The sequence below is a fragment of the Condylura cristata genome, unplaced genomic scaffold (assembly GCF_000260355.1).
Source record: "Condylura cristata isolate star-nosed mole 26May11 unplaced genomic scaffold, ConCri1.0 scaffold00003, whole genome shotgun sequence".
Classification (NCBI taxonomy): domain Eukaryota; kingdom Metazoa; phylum Chordata; class Mammalia; order Eulipotyphla; family Talpidae; genus Condylura; species Condylura cristata.
In genome coordinates, this window is record NW_004567104.1 from 32,058,177 (window position 1) to 32,075,316 (window position 17,140).

At 49.3% G+C, this 17,140-nt stretch overlaps 1 protein-coding gene across 2 annotated transcripts in view; it reads left to right on the forward strand.

Moving 5' to 3' along the window:
- MYLK (myosin light chain kinase) overlaps positions 1–17,140 on the forward strand; it is a 236,412-nt gene that overhangs the window by 189,067 nt on the left and 30,205 nt on the right. For both annotated transcript variants that reach the window (XM_004675148.2, XM_012733783.1), the window contains 6 exons: positions 915–965; positions 1,685–1,812; positions 3,598–3,751; positions 8,838–9,143; positions 16,275–16,307; positions 16,405–16,498. In XM_004675148.2, coding sequence (XP_004675205.1) covers positions 915–965; positions 1,685–1,812; positions 3,598–3,751; positions 8,838–9,143; positions 16,275–16,307; positions 16,405–16,498 — 766 coding nt within the window. The remainder of the gene's footprint in view (positions 1–914; positions 966–1,684; positions 1,813–3,597; positions 3,752–8,837; positions 9,144–16,274; positions 16,308–16,404; positions 16,499–17,140) is intronic.

The window sequence follows — 17,140 nt, forward strand, 5'->3', positions numbered from 1 at the left end:
TGCTGAGGGGAGCAGCGGGCGGGTCAGGAGAGGTCTGCCTCGCCATGTGGTCGCCTCCGGGGCAGGCGGGGATCGAACTCATGCAGAAGTGGCTTTAGTTTCTTAGTGCAGTGCTTTAACCCGCTGCGCCACCAGGGAGGGCCCAACTTCGAGTTTTTGACTGCAACTACAAGTGAAACCATCATACATGTTAGCATATGTGTATTTGTGTACCTATATGTTTTAACTTCCCTTGGCGAAGTAGGGTAGGTGACTTTTGGGTAAAGCTCTGGAATAACTATAAAAACAAGCCATGAAAATAAATAGTTGAGGATACTATGCATACCCTCCATTTGTTAGTTAGCCAGTAGGTAGGCTCATGCTGCAACACGGATCTGTTTGATATTTTTTCTTATTTGAGGTATTTGGATACAGTAGGAGTATGAATGCAGGCTAACCTTGGTTGATTCATTCATTTGTTCATTCATTCATTGATCCAGTCAACAAACATAAAAAAATGAAAGCCACCAGCCCACAGTCTGCTATCCAAAGGAAGCCTGAGACCCTGGATCCATAGCAAAGGCTAATTTTAGCTGGTGTATCTGATATCATTTCCTTTCTGAATTTCCTGACAGTTAGGGTAAGAGAATAGTTAGTGAGTTTGGGGTTAGCAGCATTGAAATAGGCAATGGAGGCGTAAGAATTTTTAGAGTCTTTATCTGTGAAGGGTCTAAGGACCCTTGAGGTCCCCCTAAGGACTGATATTCATTGGGTAGTGAGGTGTTCTGATCTAGAGCAGGAATCTCGGTAAAGACATATTCAATGAGCCCCTTTAGGTAAGCAGCCTGGGGGCAAGACCACATCCTTCCAGGTTTCGGGAGGTCTGTGAAAAAACACAACTGACAGACATTAACCTGTCTATTTCTTTGTTTCAGGTGATGCGACTGTGAAAAAGAAACCTACACCCAAGACACCTCCAAAGGCAGGTAATTGGTCACAGCAACCTTTGGGAACAAGGAATTCACTCACCATGAGGGAATTTTTTCCCTTGTCTCACTGGACTGACCCCTGGGAATGTGGTCCCAGAAATACTCTGCCCCCATTTAAGCTCTGCATTCGTCAGGGGGGATTTTCCTGGAGGGTCTTTGCAGAGCCTGGTCCTCCAACCCCTTCTGCTACTTAGCCATTCTCCTGCTTGCTGTATAGAAAGCATCACGTAGCACTACTAGCCCATCCCTTCTGTAGGATTCTGCACACTCCCCCTCCCCTCACCCACCAGCCCCTCTCTGTTCCCTGTGAAGGTGAGCCACTTTGTGCTGCTTCAGTGCTCTGCTAGGTATGTCCTGATCCCGTGGAACCTTTTCTTGTTTTCACTGAAAGACATTTGAGGACCTGAGCCATAACTTGCACCTGTTGACCAAGGTGGCCTTAGCGAGCAAGGTACTGCTTAATTACTAAAGGAATTAGCATTCAGATTCAAATACCAGCAAATGGAGAGATATGTCATGTGACTCGGAATAAAGGGATGAGCAAACCTAGCAGGTCTATCAGCTCAGGTGTTCTGGAGCAACCACCGCAGCCCATGGTCACCCTGAAGAGCCTAGAGGCAAGAGAGCAGCGACAGATGATGCAAACAGCAGCATCAGGTCAGAATGTCCGAGGTTTCCCGCTTTCGGAGCTCACTTCTCCCCTCGTCCTCTCCCAGCCATGCCCCCTCAGATCATCCAGTTTCCTGAGGACCAAAAGGTACGTGCAGGAGAGTCTGTGGAGCTATTTGGAAAAGTAGGAGGCACCCAGCCCATCACCTGCACCTGGATGAAGTTTCGAAAGCAGGTGAGTAACAGGCGAGTGCCTGAGAATTCCCCACTGTCTCCAGGTAGAAAGGGATGAGAAATGCTGTAGTGGAGACAGCATTGCTCTTCATCACAGGGGTCTTAGAAATGGGAACCCTTTTTCCCACCCACCAACACCCACCCATCAAATCTGAACTCTCAGTAGTAACCTTTTCTTTAATCTACCAATAACACCTGCTTTCTAGAGACTTTGTATACTAGAGAAAAGTAGGAAGGAGGAAGTAGGAACTACCCAGAGCCCCCACCTAATTTTGATTTTTCAGTCTAGAATTCTGTTCAGACTCAGGGAAATTAAGCCAGTGACCTCAGCGAACTCCCAGAGTCTGAGCTTTCTGTGATTCTGTGCCAGCCTGCTGAACCCTCTTGTGGTGACGACTTTAGCTTACCACGTGCTGAAAGGATAAAAGTGAATCTGAGTAGATAAATTATATGTTCAATGGGTCTAGGGTGTACTCGCCCAGAAATCTAGCTGCCTTTTATAACAATTGTCCTACAAAAATGTTTGGATTTCTGAACCAGCTACTAAGGAGCCTGGGGGGGCCTGCATTCCACAGCCTGACTCTGGCGAGTGTTGTAAGGGGGGTCAGCAACCCTGCAACAGCCTGGCCCAGGTGGGCGTCTCCACACAGGTGTGAAAGTTCCTCTGAGCCTCCATCTCTCTATTTCCAAACCACTCAATTTGTCCTAAGTTTGACACACAGTGGCTAGTCTTAGGAAGAAAAGGAGAGTTTGTCTCGAAAGGGGAAGAGAACTGCCTTCACATCCCGAAGCAGGTTTGTGCTGAGCTGTGTCTGGACAAGTGTTATCTGACATGATGAAATGGACTAGCATCCCTTTTCGGAGATGTCAAACCAAGCCCAGCTCTGTCCAACATAACGTTCTGTCGTGTTGGCAGTGTTCTCTATAACCCATTGTCCAACATGTCCAAATACCAGTGGCTGTTGAGCACTTGAAATGTGATTAGTGCAACTAAGGAACAGAATTTAACATTTTAATTCACTAAAAATTGTAATAACAGCTTTGTTGACATACCTTAAAAGTCATCTTTAAATGTGCACAATTCTACATGTTCAAAAGTTGTACAACCATAACAGTGATCTAATTCTAGAACATTGTCATCATCCCCCCAAAGAAACAGAGCCCATTCGCATCATCCCTCCATTCTGCCATTTCCCCTAGACTCTGGCAACCCTTAACCTACTTTCTGTCGCTATGGATGCGCCTACTCGGGACATTTCACATAAATAAACTTCGTGTGTGGCTTTTTTTATGTAGCATAATTTTTCATGTCTCACCCATGAATCCGTGCTTCATTTCTTTTTATGGCCAAATAATATTCCATTGTCTACACATACCATATTTTCTTCATCTGTTCTTCAGCTAATGGGCATTTGTGGTTTTTCTGTTTAATTAATTAACCTTTAAGTAACTGCCCGTGACTCGTTGTTCCAGTAATCCACAGCTTAAGAGCAGGCTTTGTAGGTGACTTTGCCCTGCCATCCTGTCTTAGAGGGACACTCCTCAAATCTGTCCTGGAGTGTGAGTGCAGACAGAAATCCCTCCTGACTGCTCAGCGCCTCCCCAGAGCTGCCCCCCTCAGGAAAGCTTGCTCCACACACAGCAGAGGAGGGGCATGGAGGAAGCACAGAGTCGAGATGAGAGGGCCCCACAGAATTTGTCCAGCTGCAACTTTTAGGAGGGAGGAATGGAGGGCGGGACCTCTTTCTTTCCTGCCATCTCCAACAGCTGCCTCTTCTCTCCCCAGATTCAGGAGAGTGAGCATATCAAGGTGGAGAACAGCGAGAATGGCAGCAAGCTCACCATCCTGGCGGCCCGCCAGGAACACTGCGGCTGCTACACGCTGATGGTGGAGAACAAGCTGGGCAGCCGGCAGGCCCAGGTCAACCTCACCGTGGTGGGTGAGTCTGGCGAGGGGTGACCTGGAGGGCAGGGGACAGGGACGGTCTAAGGGCCTCCTCCCCAAGGCCTGCTCCTTCCACACCCAAGGTCTCTGCCCACAGCTTCATTCTCCTGCAGCCCCTCTCTGCTGCCACGCTGTTGCTGCACTTCATGCTGGTGGCGGATTCCAGACCACCCTCCCCGCACAGCACCCCCCTCCTAGGGGCCCCCTCCTGGCTTCTCTTTCTTTCTAGCCCCTGGAGACCCTAACCTCCACTGCTCCAGGCCCTCTCCTGCTGGCACACCATAAGTCCCTCCCTCTGCATCTTCACTTCAGCTCCCTGCAGGCCTCCCCACACACCTTCTTGGTCTGTTGGGACTGTCCTTCTGAGGTCACCATGACCTCCTAGTCCTAAATCACTCCCTTCCTCTGCTCTCATACCTCCCGGTGTTGAATGGAGTCTGCTCCAGAATGATCTCATGTTCACTCTTTCCTCTCCATCCAAATCACTTCTTTTTCATTTTCTGCTCAGCTCTCCCCTGAAATATCAAAGTAGCTCCCTAGCTGCCTCCGCTGTCAGTTGTGCTAAGGATGGTGGAGGCCGGAGCAGGCACAGGAGCAGACAGATGGCGAGTAGGACATGACCTTGTGCATTTGTGGGCAGCGTGTGTGGTGTGTGAAAGCCTTTGCCTTGGTGTTTATTTACCTGGCAGCCTTTCTTTTGTTTCCTTAGGCCAGGAGGACTGGCCAGTGTACGAAGGGGCTAGGGAAAGAGGTTCCTCTCCTAGAAAAGGCAGGGGGGAACCCTTTGCTCACTCTTTCTCTAGTGACGCTGAAGCTTTCTGTCATCATTTCCCGAGGAGTCGGGCTGTCTTATCAGTGCCGGTGGTCCGCTTTACTGTCACACCTACACCGGAACTGAAACATTGGCTTGGCCCCCAGCAGGCACTGGTTTCCAGCCTCCTTGGTATTCTCTCTGAGCCGCCCCTGCTTGGAGAACTTTGGGGGTACACTCCATTGCACTGCTTGTCTGTGACTTGTGTCCCCCCCCCGTGCTCCTGCTCTGGCCGGTGCCCGTGCACTGCCCACTGCCCACACACTCCCTCCCCACCACTACTGCACGGGCTGAGTTCTGGCCTTTTATGGTTTAGTTTCTCATTCTCCCGGCCAGTGCTGACAGGGCCATTGGCGTGGCTGCCCTCCAGCTGGCAGGAGCAGCATGTTAAATGCCGTCCTGGGAGGAGAATGGAATGGAGGGGAGCGGGCTTGCTGTCTGCCTCCCCCGCTTAGAGCTAAGAATAGAATTGCTCAATAAACTGAGGACTACATTGATGGCTACAGCAAAGCCACATTCATTCAAAGTCTGTGGATTTAGAGTTAGTCCAAAGTAAACCTGGATGAAGCCCAGATTTACCTGTGCATCTCTAGAGACATCTGTGTGTTATCTGGTTAGGGTTTATTAAGTGGATGTAAACTGTAAATGATGGAGCAGGAGTTGTTCGGCCTGCCCCAGGCAGTTTGCAAGCACTTTGGAGGCGCCCGAGACAGATCAGCTAGCCTGGTTCGACTTCTACTTGTTAACAGTAAACTTCTCTTAGTCAAAGTTCTTTAAAGTACCCTTTCTTTGCTGATGTCTATGACTACTATTTATTCAAATGGGTACAAAGAAGTGGCCATTCCCTCCATAAGTAAATACTTGACATTCAGTTATTTCGGAGGCTTGTAATTACCGTATTTTAAAAGGCGGCCATGGGATTATGTGTCAGAGAGCCATAGCCTCGCTGGAGGTGATGTTTGTGCCTCTTGCTGCAGCTGGGGCTAAGGTGGGACTGCCTCTCAGGCAGGAGAGAGCAGCTCACCCCAGATGCCTCCTTGCAACTTGTCCAGCATGAGAAAAGCAACTCTTTGCATATCTTTAAAAAAAAAAAAGTGGAAAAAATCCCCAAATACTATCTGAGCTTGGAATTTGATGATTTTTATGGGCAGGAGAGTTCCCGTTGCTTGGTTTAGACTTAAGCAAGATGCATTCTTGATCTTATTCTGCCTGATAGCCCAGGAAAATAACACACCCTGGAGTGGAGGTCTGGAGGTTTGGGAATCTTCTCCCAGCTCTGCCATCGATTAACTGAGGATCCTTATTAAGTCAGGAGCCTTAACCTCCTAGCTTCCAAGGGTTGAGAGTCCTTGGAGACACTATGGGGACCCTTTCAGCTCCTGCTATTGCCAAAAAGCCTCAAGCAGCTTCTGAGGTGCAAGTGAAAAGTGATCCCAGCAGGCACATACAGATCTCAAGAGCTGTGACTAATGAGAGGCATTAGCGATGAGAGCTTCCGTTTTCCCAGGAGTGAGAAAATTTATTGAACAGAAAATCCTGGAGCTGGTGCCATCAGAGACCCTTCCCTCAGACATGGCATTTCCCATGCTGTCGTTCAAGTCTCCAGGGAACCATGGGAGAATTCTGGAGAACTCTGGAGCTAGAGCCCCTAGACACTGGGCCCGCCTCCGCTTTACCAGCCCATGCCCAGAGTCTCCCTCCCAAGCTCAGCAACACTGTGGCTTTAGCATGGAGCAAAGTCTTCTGGGAGCCCTGTATTTTTTTTTTTTAATTTATTTATTTATGCATACAGAACTGGGGCACAGGCCAGAGGTGCAGGGGCGGTGAGAGGATTCACCAGAGACAGAGTGGGGAGCAGAACAGGCAGATGGATGAAGTACACTGCTGAGGGGAGCAGCGGGCGGGTGGGTCACCTCTGCGGCGGGGATGGAACTCACACTGAAGCGGCTGCAGCCAGCCTGCAATGCCACACTTTAACCCGCTGTGCCACCAGGGAGGGCCCTCTGGGACATCTGTTCCGATGGTGCTCACCCTGGTTAGTGCAGCCCCTGCATGGAGCTCTGTGGGTGGAAAAAACAGAGAGCCCGAGGTGCAGCCTAGTCCAGGGGTAGCATGATTGCGGGGGCAACAAGTGGCGTCCAGTGTCTCACAATAAAGGCGTCAGTGTCTCACAACAAGTGGCGTCCAGTGTCTCACAATAAAGGCGGTCTGTCCTGACCGCCTTTATTATGGTGTCCAATTCCTTGAGAACACTGCAGTTTTATTTGGAATTAAAGTTTCCCTCCCCAAATTCTGCATCTTTTCTTGTGGTGCAGGTGACATTGTCCTAGTGTCAGTTCTTTTCTGTCCTTCAGCCAGGAGACATCTATAACAGGGTCGGGTACAAATAGTCCCTCTTCCACACTGCCCATTTCTCAAAGTCTTCTTTTCTTGACCAAAGCAAAGGAGAGGAAATCAGTCAGTGAAGTGTATCTGCTTTGGTTATATAAGCCTATATGACTCTAAACGTGTCCGATCAGACGCTGTCCAGGCAGTTTTCTCTGGGGGAAGCAGTGAGTCTGTCTTTCATCCCTCTCTAGGTTGTTTTTTTTTTTTAACTTCCCTCACTGGATCTTGAAAAGGCTTGAACCACTTGCCTCTAAGAGAGTTTAGAGTAATAAACATCTTCTCCAACATCAGAAATATTTCTTAAAAGACTAATATATCTTGTAGAACAGTTTTTCTAAGAGAACGTATTAAACAATCCGTGAAAGTGGTTTCATCCTCGAGAGTGACTGCCAACCAGTGATGGGAAGAGGCTCAGTGACAATCCCAGCCCGTCCAGGGTGAGGTCAGGCCTTGCTTGCAGGGGATGGACAATCTCAGGGCAGTACACTGTAAACTGAAACATAAAAGCACCAGGACTTGGGGGAGGGGTGAGAGTGAACTGTGTGAGCATATATAAGCACATACACACAGGAGAATGTTCTTCTCCCGCTGTGCACAGGATTACTTACAGGAATTCTCTTTGGCCTTTTTGCCCTGCTGACAGGTAGGAGGATAGGAATCAAGTACTTTGCCTGAGTTGGGTGGAGAGGTACAAAGTAGGTACATCTTGGCAGCATTTTCTAAGTAGAAAGGACCAAAACACTTGTCCTCGAAGTTATGGAATTTGCTTAACGTTCACATAATTTGTAAATTCGCATGGCTTAGATGCTCTGTTTTAGCTGCTAGTTTGAGGGGCTGTGCACCTCAGACTGCCTGGGGCAGAGGCAGGGGGTATCAATAACTAAACTACCTGCAGAAACTGAATATGAAAAATAGAATTTGGCTGAGATGAGCAAGTGACAAAATCAGCAAACTTCAAGAACCTCATTAGAGCACTGACTGGTGTGGTTTGCCTTGACACTTAAGAGCATTGCTGGTTCTTAGCGTTTCTGTTCTGAACTGGACCGTGGCCAAAGGGCTGCTTCTTGTTTGTCTTCAGCTTACTTTCCAGCCCTTAGTCGGGATGGTTGTGATTTGCTATTGTGGTTTGCTTCTGAAATTCTTTATTACATTTTATACCAGACCTTCGAGGGCAAAAGAGGTAAGAGTAACTTTTATTATACTTTAAAGTTAGAAATAAGCTCTTTCAATAATGACAACAGTGATGTCTACTCAAGCCAGCTACTTGTCTAAAGAACTTTCCACAACAACCTGTGGTCCATGTGCTGTTATTATCCACATTTGCAGATGAGAAATCAAGGCATAGAGAGATTAACAAGTAGCAGATGGGGACCCAGCAGTGTTCAAACACAGATCTGTGTGTTACACTGCCTCCCAGCATTTCCCTAATCCCAGAGATAGTGGAGACTGCCCGCTAGTCATGTCACCGGCCACTGGCCTGGGGCCCAGAAGCAACACACACACACAAGCACACACACACACTCAACTCTCTCTCAAAACATATTTTTGATGAGAAGCAGTCTACACCTTCTAAGCAGCTTCCTAAATCTGTTTACTCTGAGAAATATGTTTATGACTTGGGCAAAGAACAGGAAATCATGACTTGTAGACTGGAAAAGTAGCCAAAAAAAAAAAAAAGTTTTTTAAAGCAAATATGTATTCATGGGGCTGTCCATATAGGCGGGTTTGATTGCAGATGTGCCCATGTGGATGAGGGAAAGTACCAGGACCCAGGATGTTGGCTTAGATTCCAACTTCCCCAAAAGCAGAGATAATATAGAAACTTTTTTTTTCCTGTGAAATTCTTGAGTTTGGATGACATTGTATACTTCTGTCTCCCCAGACAAGCCAGATCCCCCAGCTGGCACACCTTGCGCCTCTGATATCCGGAGTTCCTCTCTGACACTGTCTTGGTACGGCTCCTCGTATGATGGGGGCAGTGCTGTCCAGTCCTACAGTGTCGAGATCTGGGACTCAGTGAACAAGACATGGAAGGAACTAGCCACATGCCGCAGCACCTCACTGAACGTCCAGGACCTGCTGCCAGACCTCGAGTACAAGTTCCGTGTGCGTGCAATCAATGTATATGGAACCAGTGAGCCGAGTCAGGAGTCTGAACTTACAACCGTCGGAGAGAAACCAGAAGAAGGTAGGCTGCTTTCGCTTCATCACCAACTTCAAATAAGTGTGCACGAATTACTCATGTGTGTACTAAGAGGAACCCGGAGGAACTAAGGAGATGGTCATGATGACTAGTGAAGACTTTTGGGATCTTGATTTCCAAGGCTGTGATACTGTCAGACTAGAAAAGGACATGTGACCTTTCAAAACACTTGCAATTCAGGCACACTTCCACCAGGGGGTGATGGTGTCTAATCAGAAGCACAGTCCCCTACAGGAAAGCAGGTCCTTCTTCTCTCCCCCCTTTCTGTGTGAACATTCGGTGTAAGGTTCTTAGAACACAAAGATAAGATATAAGCTTTAAAATCTAACCAGAAAGATAGGCAGCTGTGTAGAGACAACTCTAAAGGCATGGGATCCACCCTGTTACAGCAGTATGAAGAAGGAGCAAGGAGACACGCAAACAGCATGAATAACTTTACCAAAGAGGTTGAGGAAGGCTTCCAGAGGAAGTGACACTTTGGGTCTTGAAAAACAGGAATAGGATTTCAAGAGGCATTCCAAACAGAGGGAGCAGTGTGAGCAAAGATACAGCATGATGGAAATGCAAGCCATTTTCAGAAGCTAATGTGTGGCTAAGGCATCTACTATAAGCCAGAACAGGCGGAAGCAACACTGAATTGACAGATTCAGTCGATTATGAAGTTGACCAGTGAATTTCAGGCAGGAGGTTGCTGTGATTGGCTCTGACTTTTTCTATAGAATTGGAGGGGAGGGGAGGGCTTGCTAGTCAAAGTGTAGTCTGGCCAACAACCTGGGGCCCTTAGAGTCGCTAGAGAGACAGACTGTCAGCTCCCCACTCCCTCCATCCCTTCTGACCATTTACTTTAACATGATCCAAACCCAGTGCCTAACCTCTTTGGATTTGTGAGCATGTGGAAATTTGAGACATGCTGTAGTAGAGGGTGGAAGTCCGCCAGGAACCAGTCAGACCCCTATGACAGTCCCCCAGGGAAAGGATGACAAGGGCATGAACTCAAGCTTCAGGAGGTAGACCTGCCCATTCTTGATGACTTGGGGTAAGGAGTCGAGGGGATAGGTTAGAAGAGTTTAAAGGAACTCCCTGCCTAGTTCCTACTTGAGTAACTGAATGCAAATTCCAGCTCCATTTAGAGGCTGTTACTGTGACCAGTGGTGGCTCACACATACATGCTGACTACGTGGGAAACACTTAACCTGCATCATTTCCTTCAGTCTTCGTAACTCAGTGAAGTGGATCCTATTACAACCCCATTGTACAGATCGGGGAAGTGGGGTTTAGTGGGGTGAAGCTACTTGCCCAAGGTCACCATTTTCAATGGCGAGTGGAAGCTTGAACTCAGAGCTGTCTGCTCCAATGCCTGTGCTTCTTCAGTGAGACTGAGGGCACAGTCAGGCTGCCTCCCAGCTCCTTGGCTCAAGGAAGTGACTTGGAGGTGAGAACACAGGGGTTTGGGAGAAGGTTGGAGCTCCGGTTTCAGACCTGCTGAGTTGATGTGTCTGAGGAAGCTCCTCAGGGAAGCATCTTCAGACTGTTGCATGGTTGTGTCTGGAGCTCAGGAGAAAGTCATATGCTAGAGCTGCAGATTTGGGACCCTTCACTACTTTATTGATTATTGATGGACATCAGAGAGGTCACCAAGTTGCTGATAGAGAAAATCAATCTTGATAGGGAGACAAAAGAGCCTCTGAGAACAGAAGAAAGGACTAAAAGGGGAGAGAACCCTGAGGAGGCTGGAGTCATGTTGCAGGAATCTAAGGAGGGAGTTGCAAAGAGAACTCAATGAACTAAATAAAGATGAAGAGATGAGGACTAGAAAGATCTTTGGATTTAGCCCCTGGATATGTAGTGACCTTTGAGAGCAGACTGTAGAGTTTCCAAAGGGTAGAAGATGGTTTCCCTGGAGTTAAAGAATAAATGGAAGGAGAGACCATGGACAGAATATATTATTTCAGGAAGTTTCTTGTGAAGAGAAGGAAAAGCGTGCTGTGAGTTTAAGATGGAGAAAGATTAGGGCAGGCGGAAGGTGGAGGACACCAAGGGGCGAGCTCTGGGGAAGAGGAGCCCTTCAGCGTGACAGGTCGGGGTCGGATGGTGGGAGACTTGGGAAAGAGGGTTGGATGGGCGCGGGTCCTGACGGCACCCTCAAGAAGGCATCACCAGTGCATTCCCCTCTTTAGTTTTAATAAGCAGGTATAAAATAGCATTCACACTGCACTCTCAAATTACATGAGGGCTCCAGAAAGAAAGTTGGGAAAATAACAGTGGAAAACATAGATTTGCAGTTGCTGGTGCAGCACTATCTGGGGCCTTCACCCACTGAACCTCAGAAATACAGGACAGGGGACCTCCCTGTGGTGCAGCGGGTTAGAGTGCAGCACTATGAAGCTATTGCAGCCACTGCAGCAAGTTCGATCCCCAGCCCTGGAGGTGACCCACGTGGCGCAGCAAGACCTCTCCTGTCTTGTCTGCTGCTCCCCACTTTGTCTCTGGTGAATCCTCTCACTGCCCCTGCACCTCTGGACTGTACCCCAGTTTTGTATACATAAATAAATGAATCTTTAAAAAGAAATACAAAAGAGCAGGTCTTGAGAGGTCCAGTGCACGTGGAGGAGGGGCTCATGCCCTCCCACCCCCCATTTCAGGCCTCTGCAGTCACAGCACTCCCGGCCGCTGCCACTCACAGAGGTCTGTGGGGGAAATGGAGTAACAACCACCATTGCTACCCTGTGACACAAGCAGAGTGGGGATGAGGGGCGGTAGCCAAGCAGCTCTGGAAGGGTGGTCCCTCCCTCCTTCCCTGTAGCAGCTGAACTCCTTCAGACTCCCCTCCTCCAAAGGCCCCTCCTGTCTGGGAGCTGACAAAGGGAAATTGCCTGCAATCCCAAGGAAGGGTGCAGGCTACCAGAGGCTTCCAGGCTGGAAGCTGCTCCCCGCCCCCCCCATCCCCACCCCTGGCCAAATGCACCTACATTGTCTACAGGCAGGAGGGGTGCAACAGTTGACAAGCTTTAGGCCTGAGGGGAAGAGTTGGGGACAGGATTCCAAGCAGAAGCTCTCTGCTTCTTAGAAGCCTGGGTAGGACATCTTTCTCTACCCTAAAAGGGAAATGGCTCTCAGGAAAGCGGGTGGTGTGTTCACACCTGTGTGTATATATGTAGAGGGGGGTCCTTTCTCTGGAGCGAGTGGGATGTGGTGGTCATCAAAAATCAGTGCTGGTGAACTCCCTCCACAAGCACCACCTCTCACCTGGGCTCAGCCGGAAAGGGTCTCACCTTCCCCGCCACCATCGCCACCTGCCGCCCCTGCCTCTGCTGCAGCAACTTAGTCTCCAGCTTCATCCTGACCTGCCAGTTGTATCCCTGCTAGCACGTCAGCCTTGTCTCTCTGCTCATGGAACCAACGCCCTGGGCCCTGGGTTCCTCCTGTGTCCCACGCACTGTCCTGGGACAGTGTAGGGTAAACACAGGGGACTCCACTCTGCTCCAGTGGGCCCCTTCTGCCAAAGCCACCCCTCATTCTAGGTCTCTGACAGCTCCCCTCCCCATCTTTCCAAACCTGAGGAAATGAGCCCACTCCTTCCTGTCTCTGGCAGGCCTTGAACTCTGTTCCCACCTTCTGCTCTCTTAAATCTCTCCATCCTTGTTCCTGATTCTATCTTGTTCTAGTCTATATAGTTGTTAACAAACAGCTGTGCAGAGGCTTCTTGGAGAATGAGGGGTTTCTTGAAATTACATGGGCAGTAAGAGACGGAGACTTACAGGGCCAGTGATGTGTTGGCCGGGCCTCCAGGGCCTCTCCAGGGCTGGGGTGCCCTCTCGTGTTCACTGACTGTAGAGCAGCCCTCGGTCCATGGTCTGACTAGATCTGAGCTGTACAGGAGGCCCTGCTCAGCAGTCCTCTCCCAAAGCCGCGCAAGAGAGGAGACCCGTCTGTTTGCAGAAATGCCAGACCCGTCTTCCAAGTGGTTCTTCCACTGAGCTCTTGAGTTTCATAGCTCTTTCTGAAGATTTTTTCAGTGTTTCTTTGAAGTCCCCCCCCCACACTGCATTCAGTGCCTTCTCTAGTGAAAAGAGAAAACGAGCGGTCACCTGTCTTACCTCTGAAACTCACAAGCGACGAGCCGTGGCCGCTACTCCCCGCGTGGCCGTGTCCCGCTCCAAAATAGAATGCAGGCAGGACGAGCAGGAAAAGCAAGACGGGAAGTATATCAGCCGGGGTTCACACATGGAACAGAGTTAGAAAGAGGGTCACAAATCCCCTAAGTGATCTGGATCCCACAACCATAGTCAAGAAAGAATTCTGCATCTTAACTGTTAAGGAGCGAGGCAGGAGGAGTGGGGGTGTGGGTTGGTGTCTCTGAGGGGCAGGAACACTGGGCCAGTTCCAGAGCCACATGCTCTCTTCAGGGCTCGCTGAGTGAAAATGGCCTGTTGCAAGTCGCTGGGGAGCCTCTCGTGGGTTCACAGGCTGCGCTGAACCTCAGATGCAGACCAACAACGTCAGCCTTCCCGTTTCTCTCTCACCCTGCTGCTCCGAACATTCCACTTCTCATTCATACCAGGAAAATATAGCATGTGAACAAGAAGATAAGAGGTGCCCTTACTTGGGTCAGGGTGATGGGCCTCCCTGCCAGTAATTAGCAATTATCATCGCCGTCATCGTCATTATGTCTCTAACACCCAGTCCAAGGACTGGCATCCATAGGTACTCAGTTACTGAAGGTTGAATCTCTTCCTCACCTTAAAGCCCTGTTTGGTGAATGAAATGAAACAACCCTTGGGTCTATTTATTGTTCCTGTGGTACCCCAGATTACGTGGGTTCTGAATGCCCGTAGTCTTCCTCCTGTGTGAGGTATCATACTAAGTCATCCTCTCAAGCATGCAGCAGTTCATGCAAGACCACAATCCTAATCTCAGGTGGGGTGACTACGATTTTTTTTTTCATGGCTGTTTTAGATGTTTCCCAACTGGAGAGGCCTATCTTTTTCTGTTCATCTTCACATGGCAACCCCCCATTTTGATGACCCTCCCACTCTAACAGCTGACTGCCAGCAGCTCCCAGAGCAGGTGACCTTCTCCACCACGGACAGAGCAGTGATGCCCATTGGTGGCCAGTGTATATCTCCCAGACGACCAGAGCAGGAGGTTGGGGAGCTCGCGGGGCTTGTAACTTGTTCCCCAGGGCTCACCACCCAAAAGCTGAGCACCGCTGCCTGAACACGGGACCCTATGCCTGCCCTCCAGCAGCAGTGCCCCGGGGATGCCCTCTACAGCTCTAAGATGACTTAGAATGGCTGGGTTAGGCTCACGTCCCAGCAATACCTGGGAGATGCCACCGCTGGTCTGATCCTTTTTTATCTTCCCATGCAGTTTCCTTTCTGAAACAAATATTCCTCCCAGTATCGGTCAAGTTCAGTTTTTAAAACTAAACTCAGTCAACAGTGGTTTTAAGAACTCTAAATAAATCATGGCCTGCCTTACTCCCAGTCACATGCTTTAGCCCCCCTCTAAATTGTCTGTCAGGAAGAGGTGCTGAATCATCTTGTATGGGAACCATGTGACTTTTTCTCAGAGTACTTAGGTTTCAGTCATTCGTCTTCTGCCTAAGCTGGGCTGACTGTCTACAAGCTCTACCTTCTCCCTGATCCACACCTTCTTCACAAATGTTCAACTTGCAGAGCACTGCAAAGCTCGGCTCTCTCACACTCCATCCTTCTGCCCTTTCTGCTCCTCCTCCTCCCTCCTTTACTCAGCCTGCTTTCCGGAGATCATCAGTAAATCACACCCTTTCTTCCCACCTTTATTCTCTCTCTCTCTCTCTCTCTCTCTCTCACACACACACACACACACACACACACACACACACACACACACTTTTAAAATCCTCCCCCCCCCCTCAGATTTCTCTCGGGTCATTGTTCTGCCTCTTCAAGAGCCCTCCCTCCCTTGCATTTGCCTTCGAACTCATGCACATCACAAACAAAGCACAAACAAAACAAAGATTTAGAGCTAGCCCAAAAGCCCAGGAGTCACCATCTTCCAATTACATATGAGGAAACTCGCCCAGAAAGGGAAAGGCACTTAGCGAAGGTCCAGAAGTCATCAACCCTATAAGAACAAACCTATGCCAGAGCAAAGGAAAGCCTGGAGTTATGACATGGCTGTGTCCTTGGGACACCTGCCTGTTCCCTCACGCCTCCACTCAGTCCTGACTCATCTGTGTGAGGAACCAGCACAGCCGAGTCTGTCCTTTCTCACCGTAACCCAGAGACACCTGTTGTGTGACGTCACCTACCCCCTTGTTGTGTTCTGTCATTTTCTTGCGGACGCATTCATTCTATACAGTGACTTCACGCATTGGTCACAGGACCCTGGAATGGACATTTCACCTAGAGCTGACCCTTGGGCAACATGAGCCTGAACTCCCAGTGTTACATGAGGACTTTTTTCTCTCTGTGGCTTCTGTATTCTTGAATTTAATCAGCCAGGAATGTCAGTCGGTTGAACTCTCAGATATGAATCTGTGGGTCCAGAGGGCCAACTGCAAGTTATAGGTGTTTTTTGACTGTATTATAGGTCAGTCCCCTAACAACCCCTGCCTTATTCAAGGATCAACTGTATGTGTTTTTGCTTCTGAGAGATCTTGCCTCTGTATATTTTGTTTTGTATTCCCCCCAAAACTGACAAGATACTTGGTATGCTACTGGAATTTCATTTTGAAAAACTTAATAAGTAAATAAATGGGTTTCATCCTAGATGCAATGATCAGTTACTGACTTTCAAGCCAAAGCAGAGAGGGAATCATCACAGTTGTGCATAAGTTCTGGGAGAGAATTGGAGAAGAAGAGAATTGAGAAGGCTGGGTCTAGGGGACCATGGGGGCACAGAGGATGCGAAGGGAGTGGCAGCTGGTGGAGCTGAGAGGCCAGTGCCCACCGGTGTGCACACGGGCCTGCTGTGGTACAGACAGACCAACCTCATGGCAGTGCCCAGAGCTATAGGCCCTGTGGTCTCGTGCCCAGGAAGGCTACGGCCTGGCAAAGCCTCCATGAGTTCTGCCCTCAGTGGGCCTTCAGTGCTAATCTCGTCTCCTCTACCCTTTTTTATCTCCTCCAGAGCTGAAGGATGAAGTGGAAGTGTCAGATGATGGTGAGTGTTAGCAAGCTGTCCTGGGGATCTCCAAGGATGGAGGGGAGGTAAGCGAGGCATCCGATGGCTCACACTCACCCCAACTCCCATCCTGCAGATGAGAAAGAACCCGAGGTCGATTACCGAACAGTGACAGTCAACACCGAACAAAAAGTGTCAGACTTCTATGACATTGAGGAGCGACTAGGATCGTAAGTGGATGGGTTGTGCCCTCCAGTCCCCTAAGGTGAGGGAGGCGCGGATTCCACAGCATGTTCCTGTCTTTTCCCGGGTTCTTCCAGCACCTCAGGTTGTTTCCCCCAGAATCAAGAGGAACTGACCTTGTCAGCACCCCACAAAAGAATTCCCCACCCCAGGCTCACTTAGCAGCTGCTCACACCAGCTGGCCAAGGGAGTCTTTCCCTCTCCATGCCATATTCTCCCCACGAGTCCAAACCAAAGCCCTGGGTCAGAGTAACTTGTGGCACAGTGCTCTGTACCATTTGGTCCATAGAGGCAGGGTCCTGTCAGTGTGCACCATCAGCTGTGCTAATACCAGTGCATCGGCCCTCCATCAGCACACACAGCTCTTCTCAGTGTTCACTTGTGAACTCTGGCTCCTCCTACGGTGTGGAGGATGCAGTGCATTCAGACCCCAACCCTGAACCCACATCACAGCCAAGCTGTCTGCTTCCACTGATTTTTCTCCATGGAGTAATATAAAAAATGGGAGAGAAAGGCATGGGTCTCGGTGTTTAAGCTAAGTGGGTTCCTGGAACTGAAGGAATGATGCCAGCCTCTTAACAGCTCTGTGAACAGAACCTGCTCTTCAGTGGACCTGTGTCAGAGGGACA